Source organism: Canis lupus, chromosome 32 (assembly GCF_011100685.1).
Source record: "Canis lupus familiaris isolate Mischka breed German Shepherd chromosome 32, alternate assembly UU_Cfam_GSD_1.0, whole genome shotgun sequence".
Taxonomy (NCBI): Eukaryota; Metazoa; Chordata; class Mammalia; order Carnivora; family Canidae; genus Canis; species Canis lupus.
Window position 1 is genome coordinate 29,600,786 of NC_049253.1, and position 18,049 is coordinate 29,618,834.

The 18,049-nt window shown below is 41.8% G+C and overlaps 1 protein-coding gene, 1 non-coding gene and 1 pseudogene across 4 annotated transcripts in view; 2 read left to right on the plus strand and 1 right to left on the minus strand.

The window, feature by feature from the left end:
* Positions 1 to 454: 454 nt before the first annotated feature.
* The window catches only part of C32H4orf36 (chromosome 32 C4orf36 homolog), a 30,388-nt gene continuing 12,793 nt past the window's right edge, over positions 455 to 18,049 (plus strand). The window contains exons 1-5 of one of the 3 annotated variants that reach the window (XM_038582209.1): positions 455 to 585; positions 953 to 1,133; positions 6,125 to 6,279; positions 6,717 to 6,908; positions 7,014 to 7,186. In XM_038582209.1, the coding sequence (XP_038438137.1) occupies positions 1,069 to 1,133; positions 6,125 to 6,279; positions 6,717 to 6,850 (354 nt within the window). In that variant the 5' untranslated portion in view covers positions 455 to 585; positions 953 to 1,068 and the 3' untranslated portion in view covers positions 6,851 to 6,908; positions 7,014 to 7,186. Of the gene's footprint in view, positions 586 to 807; positions 1,134 to 6,124; positions 6,280 to 6,716; positions 6,909 to 7,013; positions 7,187 to 18,049 lie in introns of all 3 variants that reach the window. The other 2 variants (XM_038582210.1, XM_038582208.1) reach the window with 2 other exon arrangements.
* On the plus strand, positions 2,286 to 2,393 carry LOC119867258. Its single transcript, XR_005382993.1, has one exon. It is a non-coding gene; the product is annotated as a U6 spliceosomal RNA (small nuclear RNA).
* LOC100683254 lies at positions 6,958 to 17,428 on the minus strand (annotated as a pseudogene).

The following is an 18,049-nucleotide window of genomic DNA, read 5'->3' on the forward strand; positions in this document are numbered from 1 at the left end:
CGTCCCCTCCACTCCCTCCGCCCCTCCATCCCTCCAGCGCCCCCGCTTCCCTCCGGCCCCCTCCGGCCCCTCCCGCTCCCTCCGCCCCCCCTCCCCCCCCTCCGTCCCCTCCACCCCCTCCGCCCCTCCACCCCCTCCTCCCCTCCACCTCCTCCGTCCCCTCCACTCCCTCCGCCCCTCCATCCCTCCAGCGCCCCCGCCTCCTCCGGCCCCCTCCGTCCCCCTCCCGCTCCCTCCGCCTCCCTCCGCCCCCCTCCGCCTCCCCTCTACCCCCTCCATCCCCTCCACCCCCTCCGCCCCTCCGCCCCTCCGCCCCTCCGTTCCTCCGTCCCTCCAGCCCCCCCCCCCCACCCCCCCCGTCCCTCCACCCCCCCACCCCCCCGTCCCTCCGCCCCTCCGCGCCCCCCCGTCCCCCCCGCCCCCCCGCCCCTCCCCTCTCCGCCCCTCCTCCCGGGCTCCGCAGGCGGCCGAGACTCCACCCGCTGCCCCGGGCGCGCACCTGCTGAGGACCTGCGCACCTGGGCGCCGGGAGGCTCGCCCCGCCGAGGCGTGCGTGGGAGGGGCGGTGGGAGTGGGCGCTTCCTGGTGAGCTCAGGTTTTTTTTTTTTTTTGAGTCGGGGAACACCCGGGAGGGTTTGCATTCTTTCCAGGCTCGGGCGGGGCCCGGGCAGCTCCCGGCCGCGCGGAGCCACGGAGGCCGGACCGTGCGGGGGTGGCCGGCGGGGGTGGGGCGTGCGAGCCGGTGGGGCAGGGGGGGCGGCGGGGGCGGCGCGGGAGCCCCGGTCCACCGGCGTTTTCTCCGCACAGGGCAGGAGATGATCAAAGGAGTTCATGGAAAATGCGAGAGAGCACAGTGGTACACGAGGAGTTCAGCTTCAAGGAACATTTATTAGGGACTTCCGACTTTCAGAAATGCTCTTTCCAAGTCTTTTTATTACTTGGTTATTAACAGATAGTGAAGTGAACGCCATGAATTCTGTGAGTTGCAAACATTTCAGGTAAAGCGAACAGTACGGCCGGTCATTACATCAGGCGCCTATGTTAAGAAGTTAGACTGTGATCATTACCATGGCCTATGGCTTGCCAAGGAAGAACGCGGTGAAAACCCTGTTCCGGGGCAGTTGTTATAAAATGTAAGTGTTTGCATCACGGTGAGCGTAGACTAGGGGTGCGGAGTGTCCTTGGGAAAATAAAAGTACTGGAGACCCTATGTTCCTCCATGAGATAGTGGACTAGGTGACGTGTTTTCAGTTATCTGAATAGTGATTTCTTTAAGGGAAATGCTTTTTTTAAAAGATTTTATTTATTTATTTATAGAGATAGAGAGAGGCAGAGACACAGGCAGAGGGAGAAGCAGGCTCCATGCAGGGAGCCCGACATGGGACTCAATCCCAGGCTCCAGGATCACGCCCTGGGCCGAAGGCAGGTGCTAAACCACTGAGCCACCCAAGGATCCCCACTGTCTACCTTTCCAATAATTTCTAACATTACTTAAGCCTTTATAACTCTAGCTTATCTCATCATGGCCTTTAGACATTTGTATTTGCAACATGAGTTATTGCTTGTTGAATTTTACATTGTTTTATTTTTTTTAATTTTTAAATTAATTTATTTATTTATGATAGAGAGAGAGAGAGAGAGAGAGAGAGGCAGAGACACAGGCAGAGGGAGAAGTAGGCTCCATGCACCGGGAGCCCGATGTGGGATTAGATCCAGGGTCTGCAGGATCACGCCCTGGGTTGCAGCCGGTGCTAAACCGCAGCGCCACCGGGGCTGCCCAAGGGAAATGCTTTTAATTAGAATTTATGAATTATCTTGGTCTTTACAACAAAACAACAGAAACTGAGGTTTGGAGAAGTGGGTTGATCAAACTCACACAGTCATGTAAATAAGTGACAGGGATGGAAGTCTGTCTTCTTACTCCAAAGCAACTGTCACCTATGTTAAAATAGCTCTGTAGATAGTGTAAGCCTAACTAAAAATGTCTTGGTGTCAAGTATATATATAGATATTTTTAAAGATTTTATTTATTTATTCATGAGAGACACAGAGAGAGAGAGAGGCAGAGACACAAGCAGGCTCCATGCAGGGAGCCCGATGCGGGACACGATCTGGGTCTCCAGGAATCACACCCTGGGCTGAAGGCAGACGCTCAACCACTGAGCCACCCAGGCGTCCCTGTGTCAAGTATATCTTAACCAAACACCTAACTGGCTGTACAAAGAGTCAGTTTTGCCTCCTGTACACTTTGGACATGTGTTTTGCAATCAGGAAGACCTGGGCTTGTGCTTCCTTGAGCTGCCCATATATTAAAATTGGAATAAAAACAGAGAAGATTAGCATGGGCCCTAGGCAAGGATGATATGCAAATTTGTGAACCATTCCGTATTTTTGTTTATTAAAATAAAAAGATGTATGTATTTACTCATGAGAGACACAGAGAGAGAGAGAGTGGCAGAGACACACACAGGCAGAGGGAAAAGTGGGCTTCCCGCGGGGAGCCCGATGTAGGACTCCATCCCGGAACTCCAGGATCACTACCTGAGCCAAAGGCAGATAGATGCTTAACCGCTGAGCCACCAAGGCATCCCCCATTCCATATTTTTATACTGCAAAGCTAATCTGTATCATGTACTGAACTGATTTAAAATAAATCTACATTTTTTTGGGGGAAAAAAAAGATCTGAGCTCTAAGCCAGGGCCTGCACTTGCTCCCTATGCTACCTTGAGTAAATTATTTAACTTATCTGTATCTTAGCCTCCACATCAGTAAAATGCACATATCAATACTTGTGTGTGTGATGTGGAATACAAATGTAAAGTACTTGCACATTGCTTGACATACAGTGAACCCATAATGAACGTGGGTGGCTGCCACATGGTATTTTTCTCTGTAATGTCCTAGTGCTACATTGGTTTTTTTGTTTGTTTTTAATTTTTGGATTTGTTTTTTAGCTTCTCTGCCATGGTCTATGACATATTTGCCATTATGAGTCAGTTGAATTTCTCTTTATAAACAATATTCTAAGAAGTAAGAGGAGACATCATTTGGGGTTCTAAAACCAGAGCTTTAGGAAAACCAGAGCAAACTCATCAATGCATTTTATTTAGTTTTGCCATTTCAGTATGTCTTCAGACCTTGAACTAAAGGCAAGTACCATGTTAGTCAACATTATTATAAATGTAATTTTTGTATTAAAGATAGTCCTGTGTCTGGAAAATCATTTAAAGCACTGATTCTGCAGTTTGGGTTATGTAGAATGTAAAAAAAAAAAAATTATTTATTTGAGAGAGAGCACATGAACAGGGATGAAGGGCAAAGAGAGCGGGACAAGCAGACTTCCCACTAAGCAGGGAAACTATGTAGAGTTCCATCCCAGGACCCTGAGACCCTGACCTGAGCTGAAGGTAGATAGATGCTTAACCAACTGAGCCACCCAGGCACCTGGTTATGTAGAATTTTATACCATGAATAGTTGCTGCAAAACCAGCACCTTCTCAATCATTCTTTTTTTTTTTTTTTTTTAAGATTTTATTTATTCATGAGGGACAGAGAGAGAGGCAGAGACACAGGCAGAGGGAGGAAGCAGGCTCCATGCAGGGAGCCTGATGTGGGACTCAATCCCAGGATTCCAGGATCACGCCGTGGGCCAAAGGCAGGTGCTAAACCGCTGAGCCACCCAGGGATCCCCCCCTTCTCATCATTCTTATAAGAAAGTGTTTGATATCATGTTTATAAGAACAGCTAAATTAAGAGAAAAAGAATGATAGTGACACTGTTTGGGATTCATTTGCTAAGACAACTCCTTACCTTGATTTTTCCATTATGTGTTTTTAGATTATAAAAAGTGTACACAAAATAGGGATGCCTGGTTGGCTCATTGGTTGGGGTTCTGCCTTTGGCTCAGGGCATGATCCCAGGATCCAGGATTGAGTCCCACATCGGGCTCCCTGCATGGAGCCTGCTTCTCCCTCTGCCTGTGTCTCTGCCTCTCTCTGTGTGTCTCTTATGAATAAATAAATAAATCTTTAAAAAAATACACAAAATATTAAAATAGAAGCATTTGAAAGGAAAATAAAAATGCTTTCATTTCCCCATTCCCATCTCTCCCCTGCCATCCCACTCAGAGGGAAAATGTCTTTTTTTTTTTTTTTTTTTTTATTTATGATAGTCACACACACAGAGAGAGAGAGAGGCGGAGACACAGGCAGAGGGAGAAGCAGGCTCCATGCACCAGGAGCCCGATGTGGGATTCGATCCCGGGTCTCCAGGATCGCGCCCTGGGCCAAAGGCAGGCGCCAAACCGCTGCGCCACCCAGGGATCCCGAGGGAAAATGTCTTATATTTTTCTAGAATTTCTGTCTGCTATACAAGACATACACACATATACACATGTATATGTTTTTACATGTGATTATCTTGAATTTTTCTCCCTCCCTCACCGTGTCTTGTATAGTAATCATTAAGACCTTAGATTCTAAAGTCTGATTTTCTGGATTCAAATCCTAAATCCATGACCAACACACCTGTGATCTTGAGCAAGTTTTTCTACTCTTGTTTCCCAATCCATAAAATGAGCATAATAATAGCACTTGCCTACCTCATAGGGCATCTATGGTAATTAAATGTGTTCATATGTGTCAACTGATTAAAACAGTACCCAGCATATAGTAAATGCTAGATTAAAATTAGCAGCTTATTGCTCATCTTTCCAAATCCACATATAAGGATAAACCTCATTCTTTCATTATATGTATGTACCACAGTTTCTTTAACCAGGCTCTTCTTGGTAGACATTAAGACTATTTTGTGAGATTATTATTATTATTTTTATAAACAGCGCTTCAGTGAACATTCTTATAAATACATCTTTGTGCCCTTGTTAAAATACATTTATAATAATTGTAGACTTCAAGTAGCTCCTTAAAGTTACGTGATAAAGTAGCAAGGAGGAAAACAAGTAGACCTGTGTATGGAATATCCTCATTTCTTCTACTTGTATCCAAAGCAGGTCTTTCTCCTTTCCTAGTGCATATGAGTTCATATTGACTATATGAGATGAGAAGCATGGAGTTGGTATTTTAAATTTCCAAATTAAAATACATAAAGCAATTTGTTTGAAGTTCGTGGTGATTATTTTTAATATTATAGTTTGGGATTTCATCCCCTTCTCCAGTTTTCTGAGGATTCTTTTGGTACTAGTGCTTTTAAATAACAATCCCTAGGCTAAGTACCAGCTCAGTTTCTTAATTCACTTCTGAGTCTCTGTTTTCTTGTCTACCCACATGGTGCATTAAAATAAGATCACACACTCAAAGCCTTAGTGTATGCCAACCACTCCACTCAATGCATGATTATTCCCTCTTTTCCTTCCCTAATATGACCATATTTGTGATCAGCCATAAAAGAATTGGAGCATACAGTTCTTAAACCGTATCCTCTTAAAAGACATGGAAAGATCGGATTGACTATAGGGAGGCTGTTTTTTTTTTTTTTAATTTTTATTTATTTATGATAGTCACAGAGAGAGAGAGGCAGAGACATAGGCAGAAGCAGGCTCCATGCACTGAGAGCCCGACGTGGGACCCTATCCCGGGTCTCCAAGATCACGCCCTGGGCCAGAGGCAGGCGCCAAACCACTGCGCCACCCAGGGATCCCGGGAGGCTGTTTTTGATCAAAAGTTCCTGTCATTATGATTAATGATAATTTTTGAATATATCTCTACATTAGTATATATATATTATGCATTGATATGTTTAATGTAAGACTTCTCCTCTGGCTAAATTTACAACTCTGGAAAATCCTGAATTCCTCTCATAAACAAAATGTCGGGGATCCATGGGTGGCTTAACGGTTTAGTGCCTGCCTTCGGCCCAGGGCGTGATTCTGGAGTCCCAGGATCGAGTCCCACGTGGGGCTCCCTGCATGGAGCCTGCTTCTCCCTCTACCTGTGTCTCTGCCTCTCTCTCTCTCTGTGTCTCTCATGAATAAGTACATAAGATCTTAAAAAAAAAAAAAAAAGTCTAGTGGAAAATGGAACTGAGAATTAAGATGTCTTCTGTATATCCCACAATAGATGCTTAGTGATATTTATTGAATGAATTAGTGAATTTTTGCCCCAGACAGGAACCTTGGGAACTTGCACTGCTTACAAAGACCTGGTACACGAACCTAGCCAACATCAAGTTGCCTTTCTTGGAAGAAATTACATTTGGTAGTCCTGTACACCTCAAAAAAAATAAAACCACTAAGAATGTTCGCCTCCCTTCTGCAGAATGTAAGTTCTATATGACCTGTTTTAGGAAATAGCAATTTTTATCTGTATTATTTTGCTTATTATCAGAGAAAAATTTATTTATTTATTTTTAAAGATTTTATTTATTTGTTCATGAGAGATACACACGGGGAGGGGGGGCACAGACACAGGCAGAGGGAGAAGCAGACTCCATGCAGGGAGCCCCATGTGGGACTCGATTCCGGGTCTCCTAGGATTAGGCCCTAGGCTGAAGGCAGCGCTAAAACGCTGAGCCACCCAGGCTGCCCAAGAGAAATGTTTAAATATGTTCATTCGCATCCATACCCTTCATCTGTGTAGCCCCTCTTATTTAGTATTTAAGAATGTGAGTTTTGCCATGTGGTTAAATGTTTGTTTTTAACAATATTATGCCTGGTGAAAAATGTCAGTTGGATTGCTCCATGTATTTTATTTTCCAGCCATCAAACTTGAAAGGGAGTATGAAATGAAGCGCTTGAATCACTTGAAATGTCAGGAAAATGTAGCCGAGGAAATTCAGTTTTCCCTAAGAGAAAGGCCAGTTGGTTTGAGAAGACCTCTTCCGCCTAAGTGATCATCATCTCATACAGGCAATCTGCACACTGTGCTTTCCACATCCAAAGGCAGTGAAGGTCTCCAGCCTTTCACTTTCACAAGTTGGTTTGGGAAGACCTTTTTGACCTAAGTGATCATCATCTCATAATCAAATCTGTACTCTGTGCTTTTCATATCTAAAGGCAACGAAGGTCTCCAACCTTTCACTCCAGCCTTTTGCTGTGCATATTCTGGTGCAGACATACGAATGCCTACTGGTGGATGAGCTGGCTCCTGTGGGTTGATGAAACAGCTCTGACGGATCTTCTGGGTCCCTGCCACATATTTCTTCCTTTGTATTGCAAGTGATGACACTGTAAGTAGATTAAAAAGTAGCAGGAATTGAGTCATTTATGTGATTGTTCATTATGATTTTTATAAAATGGCACAAAGGGAAGAGGAAATTCTAACCCAGAGATACTATATTGGTTTTTTGTTTGTTTTTTAATATTTTATTTATTTATTTGACAAAGAGAGCTCAGGGGGAATGGCAGGCAGAGGGAGAGGGAGAAGCAGAGTTCCCCACTGAGCAGGGAGCCTAATGCAGGGCTCAGTCCCAGGAGCCTGGGATCATGACCTGAGCTGAAGGCAGATGCTTATCCAACTGAGCCACCTAGGTGCCCCATAGATACTATTTTGCATTTGTATTTTTGAGACACCAAAAGGAGAGAGAAAATTTTTTTTAATTTTAAAAATTATTTATTTATTGAAATATTTTATTTATTTATGAGAGACATAGAGGCAGAGACATAGGCAGAGGGAGAAGCAGCCTCCCCAGGGGGTACTCAATCCCAGGACCCCGGGATCACCACCTTAGCCAAAGGCAGATGCTCAATCACTGAGCCACCAGGGTGACCCCCCCAATTTTTTAAATTTAATTTTTATTTTATTTTTTAAAGATTTTATTTATTCATGAGACACAGACACACACACACACACACACACACACAGAAAGAGAGGGGAGCAGACACAGGCAGAGGGAGAAGCAGGCTCCACGCAGGAGGCCCTGACGTGGGACTCGATCCCAGGTCTCCAGGATCACACCCTGGGCTGAAGGCTTCGCTAAACCGCTGAGCCACCTGGGCTGCCCCCCGATTTTTTTTTTAAGATTTCATTTATTTATTCATGAGAGACACAGGCAGAGACACAGGCAGAGGGAGAAGCAGGCTCCATGCAAGGATCCTGATGCAGGACTCGATCCCAGGACTCCAGGATCACACCCTGAGCTGAAGGGATGCTCAACTGCTGAGCCACCTAGGGCCCCCCCACCCCCATTTTTTTTTTTTAAAGATTTCATTTTTAAGTAATCTTTACATCCAACATGGGGGCTTGAACTCACAGCCCTGAGATAAGGAGTCACATGCTCCACCAACTGAGCCAGCCAGGCACCCCAAGAAAAATTCTTTGAAATATGATAGACTAAAAATTTTGTTTGGTTAAGAAAAATTTTAGATTTCATTTTAGCAACTCCTCAGTTTCCAATGTTCAATGAACCATCATTTACTATTCTCATGCAGTACTTTATTTATTAATAAATAAATAAATAAATAAATAAATAAATAAATAAGCCAGCCCAATGCAGGGCTTGAACTCATGACCCTGAGATCAAGACCTGAGCTGAAATCAAGAGTTGGACGCATAACTGACTGGGCCACCTAGGCACCCCTTTCATGTAGTACTTTAAAGTAAATAGTAGAGGGATGCCTGGGTGGCTCAGTGGTTGGGCACCTGCCTTCGTCTGAGGGCGTGATCCTGGAGTTCCGGGATCGAGTCCCACATCGGGCTCCCTGCATGGAGCCTGCTTCTCCCTCTGCTTATGTCTCTGCCTTTCTCTCTCTCCCTCTCTTCTGTGTCTCTCATGAATAAATAAATAAAATCTTAAAAAAAAAAAAAAAGCAACTAGAACTTACTTTTTGCTTTTGTTTCCCTAAAGAAAAATCATCTTTTCCTTTTGCCTAATTTCATAGTTTCCCTGGAATGCCCTTGGAGCATGTGGAACATAATACATACGTGAAAATGACATGAAAATGCAAGACTTCATTTTAAGGAAATTGCTTATTTTACAGAGAGACTAGAGAATGAGGATTTGATTAGCAGAGAAATGGTAGACTAGCATGCACCAATTTTCTTAGAATTTGAACCCAATACAGCGTACTTGGATATGATAGTTCTATTTAAGTACAATTTACTGTTTGTTAGATGAATCAGTGGGTGTTTAGCATCTTATGTTTTCTTAGCCTTGTTCTGAAAGACCTCATGGCCTAGTGGTTAAGAGTTCATACTTTACATCTGATGGCCTCCTTCAGCTCTCAGCTTGGCTGCTTATAGGGATGTGACCTGGGAGAGTTGTTTTATGTCTCTGAGCTTCAATTTTCTTACATGTAAAACAGAGATGATACTGGTACCTACTTCTAAAGTTGTCTTGAGGATTAAATGGAAACTGGACCACAATGAAAACTACTCTAATAGTTATTCTGGTAATTACTGTGAGCATTACTACCCTTGTACTGCTATAATCTCAGGATCAAAGATGTATTCTATTGACTTGACTCTGTTGATCTTTGTGGAGACCAAAAGTCTTGAATTTTCAAGAATTGGGTTTTTTTCTTGTCAATATATGAATGTATGTATATGTGCCAGACCATATATGACCTGATTTTTTAGTTCAAAATCTGGCCATTGTACCTATGGTATCTCCTGATCACTTCTGTTTAAAAACAATAATTTCTGATAATCAGTTTGTCACATGTCTTTTTCTTAAGCATGGAAAATTTGTGTGCAAAAAGCCATATTGTAATACCTTTCCTGTGCAGTCCAGAAACATAGATACCATTTTATGGTCTGCTCTCAGGAACCGTGGGGGAACCTTAAATATCTTACTCCTCACTTCAGAGCCTTACCACCCTAGTTAGTCACATTAACTGGGGGGGATGAGTTATATGCTTCTATATTTCTTCAGAGCTGTTGTGAAAATGAATGAAATGTATGTCTGCTTGCTAAAAGATTTTCAGAAGAGAACATTTTATTTTTTGTTTTAAAAACTCTTTTAGGGCAGCCCCGGTGGCGCAGCGGTTTGGCGCCGCCTGCAGCCTGGGGTGTGATCCTGGAGACCCGGGATCGAGTCCCACATCGGGCTCCCTGCGTGGAGCCTGCCTCTCCCTCTGTCTGTGTCTCTGCCCCTCTCTCTCTGTGTCTATGAATAAAAAAATAAAATCTTTAAAAAAAAAACTCTTTTAAAAATAATTTATTGGGATGCCTGAGTGGCTCAGAGATTTAGTGCTTGCCTTCGGCCCAGGGTGTGTTCTGGAGTCCTGGGATTGAGTCCCACATTGAGCTCCCTGCATGGAGCCTGCTTCTCCCTCTGCCTGTGTCTCTGCCTCTCTCTCTCTCTGTGTCTCTTATGAATAAATAAATAAAATCCTTTTAAAAAAAGAATTTATTTATTTATTTGAGAGAGAGTGTGTAGGCATGAGTGCAGAGAGGGACAGAGGGAGAAGCAGATTCCCTGTTGAGCAGGGAGCCTGACTCTTGGGGCCCAATCCCAGGAACCCAGGATTATGACCTGAGCTAAAGGCAGAGGCCTAACTAACTGGCTGAGCCAACCAGGTACTCTTGGAATAAAACATTAATATTTCTTGAGAAAATTTGGGATTTGAGAAAACTTTAGTTTCCCCTTATTCTCTAGAAAGAAAAATGCCTGCTTGCAGCTTTAATATTCTTCTAACTACATTATAGGCAGATATTTCTGAGCCCGTTTAAAACTATTGTTTAATGCCATAATAATTGAAATGAAACTATATCAGAAAATAAATTTGAATAATATATGTTTATATCTCTCACCTAAAATGACATGAGAGCAGGAATGGTTTCTTACGTATGTTAGTACTCTAGTGCCTATACTTATGCCTAACTCATGTAGGCACTCAGTGTACATTTATTGATTATTATTATTTTTTTAATTTTTATTTATTTGTGATAGTCACAGAGAGAGAGAGAGAATGAGGCAGAGACACAGGCAGAGGGAGAAGCAGGCTCCATGCACCGGGAGCCCGATGTGGGATTCGATCCCGGGTCTCCAGGATCGCGCCCTGGGCCAAAGGCAGGCGCCAAACCGCTGCGCCACCCAGGGATCCCCATTTATTGATTATTGATTGAAAGTTTACTTATGGTCAAAAGTCCATAATATGAAGTATTTTTTATGTACTGTATCCTTTTTATAGTAGAGTCAACCATGATTTGATCGAATATGGGCTCAAGCAGTTTACAGTAGAGCTAAGGCTGAACTAAAATGTAATTTTACATAAAATATCTTAAAGTTGGGATGCCTCAGTGGCTCAGTCAGTTAAGTGAGTGACTCTTGATTTCAACTCAGGTCATGATCTCAGGGTCATGGGATCGAGCCCTGCTTTGGGTTCTGTGCTCAGCGGGGAATCTGCTTGAGATTCTCTCTGTCCCTCTGCCTCTCCCCTGCTCCCTCTCTCTAAAAAAATAAATCTTTAAAAAAGTCTTAAAGTTATAAAAATCTATTCTAAACTGATAAAAATTTTATTTGCACACTAAAATTTTGTTTCTTTACATCTCTGACTCCATTCACATTGTTATTAATGTCACAAGTTACATATTTTGTTGTTGTATATCTGTTAATGTAAACTTACAGTTATCTCTTACATTTTGTTTCTTAAATCTCATCCCAGAATTAAAAGTACTCCACCATTACAGTATCACAGTATTCTGTATTTATATATTTACCTTTACCGGTGATACCTATACTTTCAGATGCTTTTGTGTTACAGTTTAATGCCATTTTGTTTTAAATTAAAGGACTCCCTTTAGCATTTCTTATAGGGCAGATGTAGTGATAATGAACTGCCTCAGTTTTTGTTTATCTGAAAAAGTCTTACTTTCTCTTTAATTTTTGAAGTTCAATTTTGCCAGATATGGTATTCTTGGTTGGCAGTTTTTTTCCTTTCAGAACTTTGAATATATTATTCTACTCCCTTCCAGCCTGCAAGGTTTCTGCTGAAAAGTCTGTTGGCCACCTATTAGGAATACCTTTATACACACTGAGTTGTTTTTCTCTCACTGCTTTCAAGATTCTTTTGTGATTTTTAAAAATTTGATTATAAAATGACTCAGTGTGAATCTCTAGTTGGAGTTTGTTGAACTTCTTAAAGTTGAATATCCATATTCTTCCTCAGATTTGGGAAGTTTTGGCCATTGTTTCTTCAAATAGGCTCTCTGCTCCTTTTTCTATTCTTCTAAGACTTCCATAATGTGTATATGTGTATCTTCTTGATGGTACCCCCCAAGTCTCTTAGACTCTCTTCACTTAAAAAATTTTTTAAAAAATATTTTATTTATTTATTCATGAGAGACACACAGAGAGAGGCAGAGACACAGGCAGAGGGAGAAGCAGGCTCCATGCAAGGAACCTGATGCAGGACTTAATCCTGGGACTCTGGGATCATGCCCTGAGCCCAAGGCAGACACTTAACCGCTGAGCCACCCAGGCATCCCTCTCTTCACTTTTCATTAGCTCTGGTCTCTTGATGCCATCCTAGAATGGTATCAGAAAAAAATCTTCCAATTCAATATTTTCCTGGGGTAAATCTTCCAATTTTGCAAGAGAAAATGGAGATAAAGAGGAAAAAGAACACAACTGGTTGTTGTGTTTTTCAAATGTAACAAAAGTAGCCCAAACAAGAAAATGAATTTTCATGCTCCATCACTCTATAGCACTTCTGAACTCATGGCCAATTTTATTTCATTTATGCTTACTCACTTTCCACCCCCACCCTCTCAAGTCCCAACCAACAGATTATTTTTTATCATATTTTATTATATTTTTAATAAGTTAGATTGAGGGGCGGGGAGAGAGAGACATAGGAGAGGGGCAGACAGAGAGGGAGAAGCAGACTTCCTGCTAAGCATGGAGCCCAGTGAGGGGCTTGATCCCAGGACCCTGAGACCGTGACCCAGGCCAAAGTCAGATTCCCAACCAACTAAGCCACCCAAGTGCCTCCCACCAGATTATTTTGAAGTAAATTCTAGACATTAGTTCATCTATAATTGTAGAAATAGAAATTTCATAAATGTGAATATTTCCAATATTTGTAAGGGATGGACTGATCAAAGTGTACGTAGGGGCCGTAATCCACCCCTGTGGGCCTACAGTTTGACTTTTTTTTTTTTTAAGATTTTATTTTATTTATTTGAAAGAGAGGGAGAGAGAGAGTGAGAGAGAGAGAGAGTGCCCGGAGGAGAATGAGGGAGAAGCACACTTCCTGCTGAGCAGAGAGCTAGTTGTAGGGCTTGATCCCAGGACTGTGAGATTATGACCTGAGCTGAAGGTGGACACTTAACTGACTGAGCCACCCAGGTGCCCTCACAGTTCTACTTCTTACTGGCCAGTTGTATTAGGTGGTTGTTGTTTCAAAATGTTTAGAAGCTATTGTCTGAATTATCTTCAGATACTTTTTTCTACCTATGATATGGTGGCTCACATGAAGGTGATTTGCTCTTAGGAATTATTATGTCAGTGACTCATTTCATTTAGTGATCCTTAGGCCTGGAAAAAGCTGTCAGGAACATGGTTGGGGGGGGTCTATATATAGTCTTGGTTGGATAACTTTGAGGAGGTGGAACCTCCACATTTCTAGTTCAGATTTGCGTTATAAAATTCAAATTGCTTTACATAAGATGCTTATCTGCCAAGCAGAGCCACTCCCAAAGTTTCTTGGTTGAGTGTCCAGGATTATCTGTTACCCAGTTGTACCACTTCTCTCTACCTTTTTTACACATCTGTCCTCTCCAATTGTTCTTTCTTTCATTTGACTATTTTTCCCCCTCCGTCCATGTTATTATTATGACAGCTGAGTTGCTAACTGCTTAAAATATGGGAAATACCATTTTATAACTACACAACCAAAAACCAGTCTTTAGCAAAAATTCAATGTGTTTCTATTTCTTTAGAAATCAAAACCAATTCACTGTTTTCTTTAAAAAAATTAATCATATCCAGCTGTATCAACATTTGTTTTGGACAGTAATGGGATTAATTATGTGTTTGTTTTTGTAGTTCACATCCCAGTGAGTAGCTCATACTTTCCCTTTTAGGGTCACCTACTTCATCTGGACTGGAGATAATACCTCCAATAATTTTTTTGAAAACTAGAAATATTTTTCAATCTAAAGTCCACAAATCTGTACAATGTATTTAACATTGTTGCTATTAGTAAGTTTTAATTTTTTTTTAAAGATTTTATTTGCTTACTTGAGAGAGAGCGAACACAGAAGGAGAGGGAGAAGCAGACCCCTGCTGAGCAGGTAGCCCTATGTGTGGCTTGACCAGAGCTTGACCCCAGGACCGTGGGATCATGACCCCAGTTGAAGGCAGATACTTAACCCACTGAGCCACCCATGCGCCCCAGTAAGTTTAATTTCATAAAAATCAGATTTATGTAAGACAGTAGTAGGAAGAAAACTCAGGTTTTAGTTAATAGATCTGGGTTCCAATCCCCTCCCCCCTTTCCCTGACTCATTGGGTATCCTTGAGAAAACAACTTCTTCTTCTTCTTCTTCTTCTTCTTCTTCTTCTTCTTCTTCTTCTTCTTCTTCTTCTTCTTCTTTTTTTTTTTTTTTTAAAGATCTTACTTATTTATTCATGAGAGACCAGAGAGAGAGAGAGAGGCAGAGACAAAGGCAGAGGGAGAAGCAGGCTCCGTGCAGGGAGCCAGATGCGGGACTCGATCCTAGGACTCCAGGATCACGCCCTGGACCGAAGGCAGGTGCTAAACTGCTGAGCTACCCATGCGTCCCACTGAGAAAACCTCTTAATTTCAATGGAACTCAGACTGTTTCGCTTTTAAAAAATTATCATTTCTGTATATGTACCCCTATGGTTATAGCCGCATTACTTACAATAGCCAAGGTGGAAGCAGCCCAAATATCCATCAATTGATGAATGGATAAAGAAGTGTTTTTATATATATATATATATATATATATATATATATATATATATATATATGAAGTGTTTTATATATATATAAAACTTATATATGTCTTATATATATATGGCTGGAATATCATTCAGCCATAAGTAAGAATGAAATCTTGTCATTTACAATGACGTGGATGAGTGAGAGAGTATAATGCTATGTGAAAGAAGTCAGAGAAAGACAAATACCATGATTTCACTCATATGTGGAACTTAAGAAACCAAACGAATGAGCAAAGGAAAAAAGGGAGAGACAAATCAAGAAAACAGACTCTTAATTAGAACAAACTGTGGTTATCAGAAGGGAGGATGGGAGGGGGAATGGATTAAATAGGTGATGAGGATTAAGGAGTACACTTGTGATGAGCACGAGGTGTTGTATGGAACTGTTGAATCACTATATTGTACACCTGAAACTAATCTAACACTGTGTTAACTAACTGGAATTAAAATAAAAACTTAAAAAATATTATCAGTTATGAATGTATTTTAAAGAGTAAAATAAAATTTGTTTTTTTATTTTTAGAAACAGTAGCTCTGGGGCATCTGTGTGGCTCAGTGAGTTAAGCCTCTGCCTTCAGTTCAGGTCATGATCTCAGGGTCCTGGGATTGAGCCCTGAGCCGGGCTCCCAGCTCAACGGGGAGCCTGCTACTCCCTGGCTCGTGCTCTCTCTCAAATAAATAAATAAATAAAATCTTTTAAAAAAAAACAAACAAATAGCTCTGTGGATCCTTACCACTCATTTCCACTTCTATGGAGGCAACTAATTTTTTTCTTTTACTTGTTTTATTTACCTTTGTGTCTCTAAATAATACTTTGATTTTGCTACTTCTTGGATTTTTGCTTTTTAGGTATTGACTTCCCAGTATAGAAGATAGCTTTTTTCCCCCCCATTTCTTTCTTCCATCCTCAACACACCAACATACCATTTCTATCTAACTGTAAATATAGATTATAATTTTGGTTAGATCAGTATTAAATGTTAATGTTATTATGATATTATTCTGTGAATATTATTATATGTAAATACTTCACAGCTGAGCTATGTAGTAGACTACTATTATTTTTCCTGCCATTGTGTGTATGTGCAATATTTAGTATTTTAGTAATTAGAGTTAATATTTGCTTAATTTACAATGTATTTTTTTTTAAGATTTTATTTATTTATTCATGATAGTCACACAGAGAGAGACAGAGAGGCAGAGACACAGGCAGAGGGAGAAGCAGGCTCCATGCTGGGAGCCCGATGTGGGATTCGATCCCGGGTCTCCAGGATCGCGCCCCGGGCCAAAGGCAGGCGCCAAACCGCTGCACCACCCAGGGATCCCAATTTACAATGTATTTATTACTAAATCAACTCCAAGCTCTTTGCTAGTTGTCAGTCTTATTCTGTCAGATGGCTTCTATCATTTTGTCTTCCTGAGAAGTCTTCTGAGAAGTCTTATCCTGCTTTACCCTGCACTATTTTCACAATCATAAGTATCTCTTCTATGACTTCTACATTATCATTATGGGAATTCACTTCACACTCTTTGATGTAGGTGCTCCTGTTTCTTCTGTGTCTGACTACCCTCTTTCTTGGTTTATTATTATTAATTTTTTTCGTTGGACTCCTTTACCTTTATTATTATAGACATCTAGGTAATTGGGGGCAGAGAAAATTGTAATGAGTGATGGAAAGCCTGTCATTTGGCTTTTCCTGTACATTCAATACCCAGCATCCTGGGCTTCACAGGCTCTGATTATTGATAACAAAGTATTATTCAGCAAAAATTCACAAGCTGCAGGGTAACTGTAAAAATGAGAGCACCCTTGGACAGTGTTGTGGGTACAGTGCTCCAAAGCCTTTTCATTGCCATAATCCTCTGAAGGATCAGACCAAAGCTGGTCACACAGAGGCCCAAAGCCTGGAGATTCTTTAAACCTGTCTAATTTCTTAATGTATCTAAACTAGTAATTTCAGGTGACATCCCTCCATGTACACACAGAAACTGCTGGTTTAAGAGGGCGGCAGGAGGAAGACAGTCAAATGTCTCCATACATGCATTATACACCTCTTTAGAATATTTAATTCGACATTCCAGTTTGAAGGTGAAATAGTCTATAAGATGCCTTCTTGATTTCATGATTTCCTCAAAGCAGAGATATCGTTTTGGCACGATTAATCTTTAAACTCCATAAAGACAGCACACACTCTATACTGAAATAGCCTCTATCCACATGGTCACCCAGAAAGAGGTAGTGTATGTTACTAGGTGATCCTCCAACTTCAAACAACTTCATCAGGTCAAAGAGTTGTCCATGAATGTCACCAGACACTGTGATTGGAGCCTTTAATTCTATCATGGTCTTCTCTTGTCTCAGGATGGCAGTCCCATCATTGATTATCTTTAAGTCTATTTTCTCTTCCAGTTGCCCTTCCTTCACCAAATGGTTTTTCAAAACATCAATTTCCCATTCTCAAATACTTCCTTCAAAGTAAGCTGTTGGGTTAGAGGAAAGGAAACAGCTTTGATGACATGTTTGGTGGTGGAGAGGTGGAGGTTCCTCCCCGACATGGTCTTGTCAGCTTCCTCCCGCCTCCTGGCGACCTCCAGAGGAGCGCCTCTGCCTTCGTGTCCAGTGGTGTCAGCTCTCCGGGGCCAGTCTGCTCACCACGCTCCGGCCCTGGCTCCTCCCTGGGGCCCAGGTACCAGAAGAAGGTGGCTATGGCAGCCTGGCCTTGAACCCCACTGACAGGATACAGGCTCGCTGGCTGCTCCCTCCTAAGGCAATGAGTCGGGAGCACCGGTGGCTAAGGGAGGCCAGTTTAATATTATTTTTTTAAATTACAGTGGAGCATATCCTCCAGGAGTGACCTGAGGAAGGGTGCATGGGAGGAAATTTTTTTGAGGTCTGTCCGAAGTCTGTATTTTACTCTCAGATTTCATTGATAGATTAGCTGAGTGTGGGATTATAGGTTGTAAAGGATGTTCCTTTAAAATTGTGAAAAATTTGTGTATTTCTTTTTAATTTTTAATATTGTTAGTGAGCATCCCAAAGCCTGGATGTTTTCCTTGAGACCTGCTTTTTTTTCTCTCTGGAAGCTATAGCATCTTCTTCTAGATCCTACTGTTCTGATAGGAATCATGGTATAGGACTAATAATGTAGCACAGTGATTTGGAGCATTGGGTGTAGA